At 51.2% G+C, this 10,215-nt stretch overlaps 1 protein-coding gene across 1 annotated transcript; it reads left to right on the top strand.

Moving 5' to 3' along the window:
- Positions 1 to 3,217: 3,217 nt before the first annotated feature.
- LOC137834201 (uncharacterized) lies at positions 3,218 to 3,646 on the top strand. The gene has a single exon (XM_068642262.1). The coding sequence runs from the start codon at positions 3,218 to 3,220 to the stop codon at positions 3,644 to 3,646; it is 429 nt and encodes a 142-aa protein (XP_068498363.1).
- The last annotated feature ends 6,569 nt before the right edge of the window (positions 3,647 to 10,215 follow it).

Below are 10,215 nucleotides of genomic sequence, written 5' to 3'. Positions count from 1 at the left end.
GAGTACGGGTGTCTTCATAAACACCTTCCCTGTGGTCTCGCCGGCCGCCATTATACTCTACTTTACTTACTTCACTGTGCATGCTCGGGTAAGCTATCCCCCGACCTCAACCTCTGGCCATCTGAGAAACGACTATCTGACGACTTCATCCTTTGCTCTGAAAGCCTGGAACAATCTTTCCTGATCCTTCGGCGATGTCCTCCTCTCGGCGATCTCCGATCGCCTTGTCACCTGGGTTGACACCCGGCGACTACAACACAAACTTGGTGACCGCCGGTTTAGGTATGCTAAAGATCGAGGCACGCCAACTTAACGACTGGCGATCACACGAACCCCCCGACGTCCTTCCCTTCTGCCAGCCAGGTGTCCCGTTCAACATGCCTATACTATTGCTTGCGGCCACGTCATCAATTCCGACTACCTGGGCGGTACACAAGCCCCCCAGTCTTAAGCGAAGACTTGTCCAGCGAAAAGACTAAGAGGTCACGTCACTACCGATCTACATGGCGCTGGCATGGAATTCCAAACGTTCGTACCCTCTTTTCTGACGCTCCACCAAACCCCTTTTTCCAATCGCTCGACACGTGGCTTCATCAACGGTCATCTTCAACTGTCGTTTGCGCTTCTAAAAACGTTTGAAAAACCATTAAACCCCTTCATTTCTATTGTTTCATCATCCCTCTGCATTCTCAAAACGCTCTGCGTTTTCTTCTGCAAACCCACGACGCTCCTCAACTCTCTCAATCTCCAACTTCCTTCAACGCTCGTCTGATCATCAAAAGGTACCTCTTTTACTTCCTCTGTTGATATTTGCTGCATTTTAACCGATTCGCATCATCCATTATCTGTCTGGTGCATACGCTGTGGGTTGTTTCCTCCTCTTCTTCCTTCTCGTAACTTAGGGCTTCGTCTTCCATTACATTCGTCACAACGAACTCCCGTTCGTTCGTTCTACATTCTTCGTCCACCGTCGAGTTGTTCTCTGTAACCTTTGTTCATCCTTTTTCCTTTTTCCTTTGCAGTTCCTGCGATGGCTCGCACGAAAACCACCGCGAACCCTCCTCCTTCATCGCGAAACCCTCCACCCCAAGCGCACAACTTACCACGAGCATCTGGTGCTCCCTCTTCCCAGGCTGAGAGGCCTGCAACCTCTCACCCCAATCTCGCTCAGGCAATTCCACCAGTTGCCGGAGGAGCTTCCGTTGCCACACAAGACTACAAGAAGCTTTATCCGTGGGCCACCTCAACTCTGTTGAAGGAAACCTCTTCCATAAGCACAACGTTGGGCGTGCACCGACTAAGAAAAGGGGACCAATCTGATCTTTCATTCCATAAGGAGCATGACAGCAAAATGGTCGTGCTGCCCTGCCACCCGGATGAACCAATCTGTGCTGACGATAAAGCGAGCAACGGCGAGTTGTTCTGCTTTCTCTACGCGACGTTCTTCAAGAAGGTGAAGCTCCGACTTCCCTTCACTCGCTTCGAGAGGGAATTATTAACTGAGCTCGACATCGCCCCCGCCCAGCTTCATCCCAACAGCTGGGCGTTCGTAAAGGGGTTCCAGATTATGTGCGCACACCTGGGACTGCCAGCTTCGGTTGACGTTTTCCTCTTCCTCTTTGAAGCTAAGAATCCAGGAGACCGCCTCTGGATTAGCCTGAACGGGATCGCTGGGAGGTCCATCCTCTCCATCTTCCAGCAATCTTACAAAGATTGGAAAGGAAAATTCGTGAAGGTGTGCGCCAACGACCAAGATCCTTCCCTGCTCGACGGCTTCCCCTTGTACTGGGTACACAAGGGGAACAAAGACGCCAAAGAGAGCTTTAGGAGGCCCAGAAGTCCCGACAACATGGGCGAGCTAGACAAAGATCTATGCCTTTTCTGGAAGAGAGTAGCAGCCGCCAACATCACCTTTCCCACCTCCGCAATAATCTCCTTCGAGTTCCTCGAGGACCAACTCGAAGCTCACATAGGTTAGCACTTACCTCGACACTTAGGTTTTCGTTTTGCGTTGGAACTGATTGCGCATCTCTGTTATCTACCATCGGGCATCCTGCGTGTTGCGCACTGGACTTGGTTTTTAATTCATGCGCCATCTGTTTGCATTATTCGCACACGTACTCGTATGTTTTGCTTTTGCCTTTGTGCTTACTTGTATATTTTTACCCTGTGCAGACCTCATGTTGGGCAAAGGCAAATTAGCTGAACTGAGGGCGCTCGCCCGAACTCATAAGTTGGCGACGGGTTCCCAGACCGTGCCCAACTCAGTGGTGGAGATCGCCGCTGCCCAGGGCAGATCGCCTCCTTAAGGCCCAGCTCCTCCAGAGACACTGCCCGCCCCTCAACGAAAAAAGCTCATCTTAAGGAAACCAAAGAGGAAAACCCCTCAAGTGGTTCAAGAAGATGAGGATGAGGATGATGAGGCGACTGAGGACAGCCTTGTCACTAAAAGGAAAAGGGTGGCACCTTCTTCACCACCCGCTCTCCCAACACCAACACCGCCCTCTTCCCCAGCTCCAACACCGCCTTCTCCCCCAGCTCCAACACCGCCGGTCCAAGCAACACCTTTGGCAGTCGCGCTTCCTGCGGCGGAAAACAACGAGCCCAACTTCATGGAGAACCCTCCTAGTGCCTCCACGCCGTTCGTATCTGCTGGAGAGGGTCCTCCTTCAACCGCCTCAATTGCTGAAGCCGCACCAGGTGGGGATGAGGGCGCTCATAACTCACCGATACTCATAACCGAGTCCCCTACTTCACCACCACGCCAGGAAGACCCCTTTGCTCAACCGATTCAAGAGGGTGGTGGTGAGAGTCAGCACCAGGCTCCTTCAGCACCTCCACCAGCAGCAACTGCAAGCCTTCCCCCCTTGGTCAAAGAAGTCTGGGGGCCTTTCACAGCTAAACTAAAGATGATGGCAGAGGACCTTCCCTCAATCATAACAAAGGCTGTGAAGAGCTCCAACAAAAAGCTTCAGGACGAGATCTCCACACTCCAGGAGGAAAATCGCCTGATAAGGATCGAGGCGGAAAAGCTGTCTTGCAACCTGATGATGGTAGAGATCGATCACTCAAGGGTGGAGGACGCGCCGAGCTGAGGGTTGCGCGCAAGGAGGCCTCCGATCTGCGCCAGAAACTGCACCTCCTAGCTCAAGAGAAAATCGAGCTGGAGAGCAAGCTGGTTCCCTATAGGCTTAAGGTGGCCAACTTGGAGGCATCGATGAAAGCGGATGCAGCCAAGGTAGAGAACCTTGAAAAGAGATCGGTTGATCGGGAGGTTCTCCTCGAAAAGGTCGAGAAGGAGAGGGACGACGCCGTGGACGAGCTCGCCAATGCTCGAGAGGAAAACGAGAAAATTGTTGCAGAGCTGACCCAGGCGCGGGACGAAGGCAAGAAGGTTGCTGACGACCTTGCTCAGGCTCGTGGGGAAACTGAAGAACTGAAGAAACGAGCTGACGAGCTGAAGCAGCAAACCGAGGGGCTCAAACAACAAAAAGAAGAGCTCGAACTAAGCTCTGCCCAAGTCCTTGCCGTCGGATTCGACGCCGCCCTGGAGCAAGTCGCCTGCCAGTACCCCGAGCTCGACCTCTCCATGGTGTCGATATGTAATGAAGTGGTGGATGGGAAGATCGTGCCTTCTGAAGATTAGTCGTCTCCCTCCATCACTTATTCCCTGGGAATTAATGCTTGTTCCTTTTTGCACAAACTTTACCTGTAATAACTTTTTTTCTTCTTATGCATTCGAACTGATACCACCCTTATTATAACTTCTCCCGCTTCTGCACATGGTCTCTCTGTTTACTTCGCTTTTCCTTGTAGAAACCGCTTAAAAAAATTATCTTAGCGATTCTGCGGGCCCAATCGTATACTTACTGCTTCAAACTCGAGCAAACTATCAACTCTCAAACGATGGCATTTTAATAACTTGTGAACTTAAGGCAACGAACTTCAGCGTGAAACTTCTTACTAAACAGCAAGTTTCAATCCAACTGATAGTTTAAGATATAGTTCACCTGATCTGCTCCATCGAAATAGGCCCTTACTCTTGCCATCGCCTGGACTTCTTCTGATCGCCATAGGGTCCTGGCGATGTAAGCTTCCTTTTGCCTTCATAACTTGGCTATTGTTCCCTCATCTGGGGGTAGAAGCGCCTTTCAGATCCTTCTCTACCTCCCTGAGTTTCAGAACAATAAGCCGGATAGTTAGGCGTTCTCTTTGAACCTACCTTAGCCATCCTTTAAACTTCTTCCACCCTTCACACCATACCTGAACTCGTTCGAGACGAGAAGGATTTTATCTTGCCTGAACTCGCTCGATGGCGAGAAGGTCTTTATCTTGCCTGAACTCGCTCGACGGCGAGAAGGTCTTTATCTTGCCTGAACTCGCTCGACGGTGAGAAGGTCTTTATCTAGTGCCTCTACTTTGCCCAGGGACTACATCTCCTCTTCCCTGGATGCACTGAGGACTTTTAACTTGTTCTCGCCTGCACTCGCACAAAGTCGAGGAGGACTTTAATCTCTTTCTCGCCGAAAGACGATGAGGACTTTTAACTTTAACTGATGCCGCCAATCGCCGAAAAGCGATGGGGACTTTAAAACTTTTAGAAAGCATGCAGCATAACTTCAAACTTGCCTTAAATCACGTACGAGTGATAAGGTCTTTTTCTAAAACTTTCGAAACAACAAGCATGCAATCTTAGAAACTTTAAACTTTGAAAACTCTTCTTTATTGGGTGGCCTCATTAAAAACCCTCCTTAGGGAAAAAAGAGTGCCCCCTTCAAACTGTTTTAACAGAAAGCTTGCAAATCTCTTCGTGTTTGTCTTTACTTACAAAGCTTCAACTGTCATATAACTTGAGGTGTGTGGCGTTCCAAGTGCGAGAAATCGCCCCTCCTTCCAACGTTTCTAAGCGGTAGGCGCCGTTCCCGAGCGCCTCGATTATTCTGAACGGTCCCGTCCACTTTGGCGACAACTTGTTTTCCATCTCGTACTGGTGGGCCTTCCTCATCACCAGGTCGCCCTCTTTAAACTGCCTCGGCATCACCTTCGAGTTATACCTTCGTTCAATCCTCCTTTTCACTGCCTCGGCTTTTACTCTCGCCTCCTCCCTGACCTCATCCAGCAAATCCAGATTCAACCTTCTTTCCTCATTCGAGTCTTCCGCTACAAAGTTCTGGAATCTCGGCGAGCTCTCCTGGATTTCCACTGGAATCATTGCGTCGCATCCATAGACCAGGCTAAACGGGGTCTCATGTGTTCCTGACTGCTCGGTGGTGTGGTACGCCCAAACTATGCGGGGTACCTCCTCAGCCCAGGATCCTTTGGCTTTCTCCAGCCTTCTCTTCAAGCCTCTTAGCAACACCCGATTGGCGGACTCTACTTGGCCATTCGTCTGAGGGTGCTCGACAGATGCAAATACTTGTTGAATTCCTACCTCTTCGCATAACTTCTTCAACAGGTGACTTGCAAACTGAGTCCCGTTGTCTGACACCAGGCACTTAGGCACACCAAACCGGCACACGATGTTCTTCCACACAAAGCTCTCGATCTTGTGTGCGGTGATCTGGGCTACTGGTTCTGCTTCGATCCACTTGGTGAAATATTCAATTGCCACCACCAAGTACTTCATCTGCTTGATCGCCAATGGGAAAGGTGTCAGGATGTCGATTCCCCATGTATGAAACGGCCAAGGGCTGTAAATCGACTTTAACTCTTTTGGGGGCGCTTTTTGCCAATCGACGTGCTGCTGACATTGCTTGCAACACTGTGCATACCTCTTGCAGTCCTCCCTCATTGTTAGCCAGTAGTAACCTGCACGGAGGGTTCTTGCGGCCAGAGCTCGACCCCCGACGTGACTTCCGCATATCCCTTCATGGAGCTCGGCCATAATTCTTGTACATTTCTCTCCGTGCACACATTCCAGGAGTGGGTGTGTGAACCCAAACCTATACAACTCGCCATCAATCATTGTGAACTTGCTGGAGTTCTTCCTTATCTTCTTAGCCTCCGTCGGATCCAGCGGGAGAAGGCCATCTGCCAGGCATCGCTGGTATTGTGTTATCCATGTGTCTGGCTCATGCGTAGCGCAGACCTGTGTCATGTTCACCCTCTCCCCCCGACATGCTCTTATTCTCGGCGATCTCAAGGTTTCCTGAGTCAAAGACCTGTGACTCCTCGCCGCTTTCTCCGTCGACTTGCTTATTTGAAGGATCATGTGGTCTGCCACAAATGCTCTAGGCGCCTTCAGAGTTTCTTGGATCACCGTCCTCTGCCTACCCCCCTTGCCGGAACTGGCGAGCTTAGCTAGCAAGTCTACTCGGGCATTCTGCTCTCTGGGCACATGCACCACTTCAAAGGAGACAAAGGAAACCTTCAATTCCAGCACGTACGCTAAGTAAGCCGCCATTTGTGGATCCTTGGCCTGGAACTCGCCTGCTACTTGTCCCGTGACCAACAGCGAGTCACTCTTAGCCATCAGCACCCTGGCTCCCATCTCCTTGGCCAGCAAGATTCCGGCGATCAGCGCTTCATATTCTGCTTGATTGTTGCTGGCTTTGAAGGCAAACCTCAGGGACTGTTCAATCAGCACATCGTTGGGCCCTTCCAGGATGACTCCAGCACCGCTACCCTGCTGGTTTGACGATCCGTCCACCGAGAGCACCCAACGAAAACCATCCCCTTCAACTCGTGCTGCCTCCGACGAGAGCTCGACCACGAAATCGGCGAAAACTTGCCCCTTGATTGGTCCTCGGGGCTCATACTTGATGTCGAACTCCGACAGCTCCACTGCCCATTTCACCATCCTCCCAGCTACATCAGGCTTCTTCAGGACTTTCTGGATGGGCAAGTCGGTCATCACCAGTATTGTAAAACTGTGAAAATAGTGGCGCAACCTCCTCGCCGAAAATACCACAGCCAGTGCAGCTTTCTCCAAGGCCTGATACCTCACCTCCGGGCCATGGAACACCTTGTTGACGAAATAAATAGGCTTCTGAGCCTGGTCTTGGGCGAGCACCGCACTCACCGCCCTCTCAGTCACAGCAAAATACAATATGAGAGGGGTCCCCACCAACGGTTTGCACAAAACCGGCGGGCTCGCCAGGTACTCTTTAAGCTTGACGAAGGCCTCTTCACACTCCTTCGTCCAGGCAAACTTATTGTTTCGCCTTAAACACTGGAAGTACGGATGGCCTTTCTCTCCACTGGCCGAAACGAAACGAAACAGGGCGGCCATCCGACCTGTAAGCTACTGCACTTCCTTCACGGTAGCCGGGCTCCTCATCGCCAAGATGGCAGCACACTTATCAGGATTTGCCTCTATTCCTCTTTCAGCTAAGAGGAATCCCAAGAACTTCCCTGCCTCCACGCCAAAAATGCACTTCTCGGGGTTCAGCTTCAACCTGAACTTGGCGATTGTGGTGAACAACTCCTCCAGGTCCGCAACGTGCTTGCTCATTTCCGGCGAGGTCACGACCATATCATCCACATACGCTTGCACATTCCTTCCCAGCATTAGTGCAAGTACCCTATCCATCAATCTTTGGTATGTGGCCCCCGTGTTCTTTAGCCCAAAGGGCATCACTTTGTAGAAGTAGAACGATCTCTCGGTCATGAAGGCGGTCTTCTCTTCGTCCATAGGATGCATTTTTATCTGGTTGTACCCTGAGAAGGCGTCCAGGAAACTCAGCAACTTACACCCCGCAGCACTGTCGACCAGGGCATCTATGCTTGGCAAAGGATACGAGTCCTTTGGGCAAGCCTTGTTCAGATCAGTGAAGTCGACGCACATGCGCCACTATCCATTGCTTTTCTTCACCAGCACGACATTGGCCAACCACTCAGGGTACTGAACTTCCCTGATATGGCCTGCGGCGAGGAGCTTCTGTGTTTCGTCCCTGATCGCCTGCCTCCTCTCCTCGTTAAACTTCCTTCTTCTTTGCCGCACTGGTCTGACTTGGTTGTCCATTGCTAGGCGATGGCACAAGAAGTCGGGGTCGATTCCCGACATGTCTGAAGCAGACCATGCAAATGCATCCAGATGCCGCTCTATCACCTCGGCGATCTGGTCTTGGAGGTCAGCCTCCAAAGATCTTCTCAGCTTGAAGACCTTTCCCCGATCTCCCTTTCGAGCCACTCCTCGACGGGTTTGGGTCGGGTTTCTCTGGCGATCACCGCCTTGGCGATTCCCAGCTCCCTCGCTTCCTCTGGGCGGTTCCTTGCCTCTTCTTCCCGATCGGCGTTCTCCTCCCTTGCTTCAACATCTACCATGACGACATCGCTACCGGCGGTCGCCTCCACCACCGTCGACCTGGGCTTCACACCGGGAGGCGGGGTGGTAGCGATGTAACTTATTGACCTCTTATTTTTCAGGCTATTCTCATAGCACTTCTTCGCTTCCTTCTGGTCAGATTTGATGGTGATCACCACCCCCTCCATAGACGGCAACTTCACCTTCATGTGCCTGGTCGAGGGCACAGCTCCTATTCTGTTGAGTGTTGGTCTTCCCAACAGAATGTTATATGCTGAGGGAGCATTCACGACGAGGTACTTGATTTTCTCCGTCCTCGAGCCCGCCTCATCCGTGAATGTAGTTCTTAACTCGATGTACCCCCTAACCTCAACCTGATCGCCAGCGAACCCATACAAGCACCCTCCATAGGGCCTCAGCTGGTCAAGGGGTAGTTGCAGCTGTGTGAAGGTCGGCCAGAACATCACATCTGCCGAGCTTCCTTGGTCCACCAGTACCCTGTGGACCTTCCTCCCCGCTGTGACAAGCGAGATAACTATGGGATCGTTGTCATGAGGCACAACGTCCCTGAGATCTTCTCTTGTGAACGTAATGTCCACATCTGGCGAGTGGTCCTCGAACATGTCCACCGTCATCACAGACCTTGCATACTTCTTCCTCTGTGATGCGATGCATCCACCACCCTAGAAACCTCCTGCGATGGTGTGGATCTCTCCATGAGTGGGCATCTCATGCTGCTGAGCCTCACCCCCCGCCGGCTGGGAACTCGACGCGCCCCCCGTCCTCTTGTCCAGCAGGTAGTCATTCAGGAAACCGCTCTTGACCAGGTCGTCGAGCTGGTATCCCAGTGCCAAACATGAATCGACGGTGTGACCAAAACTCTGGTGGAATTCGCACCAGGCGTCTGGTTTTGGTCCTAACACCTTGTCGCCCACCTTCTCAGGTGCCTTGAGCCTGGCTGCTATATTGGGAATGGCGATCAGGTCCGCCAACCCCATGACAAATTTATGCTTTGGCGGGCGATTGTACTCCCTGGGGCGCCCTGGGCCCCTGCCCTTGTTTTTCCTTGGATCATAAGGATGGCGAGTCCTTTGATCCCTCTAGGCCGCCGCTGTCTCCAGCACCCTCTGTGGCTGGATCCTGGTCTGGGCATGTGGCCTAGCGTGGGCCACGCTCCCTCTCTTCTCGGCGACCTCACTCTCATCGGCGATGTGGGCCACCGCAAGTCGCCTAACCTCAGCAAACGTGGCGGGGTGAGCCCTGATTAGCGCCTCACAGAAAGGTCCCGGCAGCACGCCCTTTTTGAAGGCGTATACCAGCATCTCCTCGTCTTTTGGAAATTAAATGACTATAAAATAGTGGCTATGAGTAAGCGCTTGGTCTAAAATGGTGGCTACTACTCATAGCCTTCGTTTTAGACCAAGTGCTTTCGTCTAAAATGACGCTTTAACTTATAGCCTTTGTTTTAGACCAAATGCTTTAGTCTAAAACGGGGGATTTACTCATAGTCGTTGTTTTATAGTCATTTTATTACCCTTATTCATAGCACCAATTATGCTTTCGTATTTCCTTGTCTTCTCGCACTTTATTTTCCTTCTTGGCTTTCTTTTCTTCTTCTTCGTCTTTGAGTCATTGTCATCTTCGAGCCATTGTGTAAGTTTCTTTAGAGCTCTCTGCTTCTTACTCACAATTGCTTATTTATTTATTTTTTGTTTCTCTTATTCGTTTTTGTCCTCCATTGTTGGTGAAGGTTTTTCATATCCTACTGTTTCATTGACTTGCACGTTGTCTTCTTTGGGTTTTCTATGTACCTCCATTTGGTTCTTCGCTGCTGTCGTTCGCCACCGCCGCTGCTGCCGTTCGCCACCATCGCCGATGTCGTTCACCATTGTTGCACTTCACCACCACTGTTGCCTTCACTCATAAGGTTGGTGACGTTTTAATTTTTTTTTTAATAATTTTTTAGTGTT

The sequence above is a fragment of the Phaseolus vulgaris genome, chromosome 5 (assembly GCF_000499845.2).
Source record: "Phaseolus vulgaris cultivar G19833 chromosome 5, P. vulgaris v2.0, whole genome shotgun sequence".
In the NCBI taxonomy this organism is placed as follows: Eukaryota; Viridiplantae; Streptophyta; class Magnoliopsida; order Fabales; family Fabaceae; genus Phaseolus; species Phaseolus vulgaris.
Note: the sequence above shows the minus strand (reverse complement) of the source record. Positions and strands in the feature narration are given on the sequence as shown.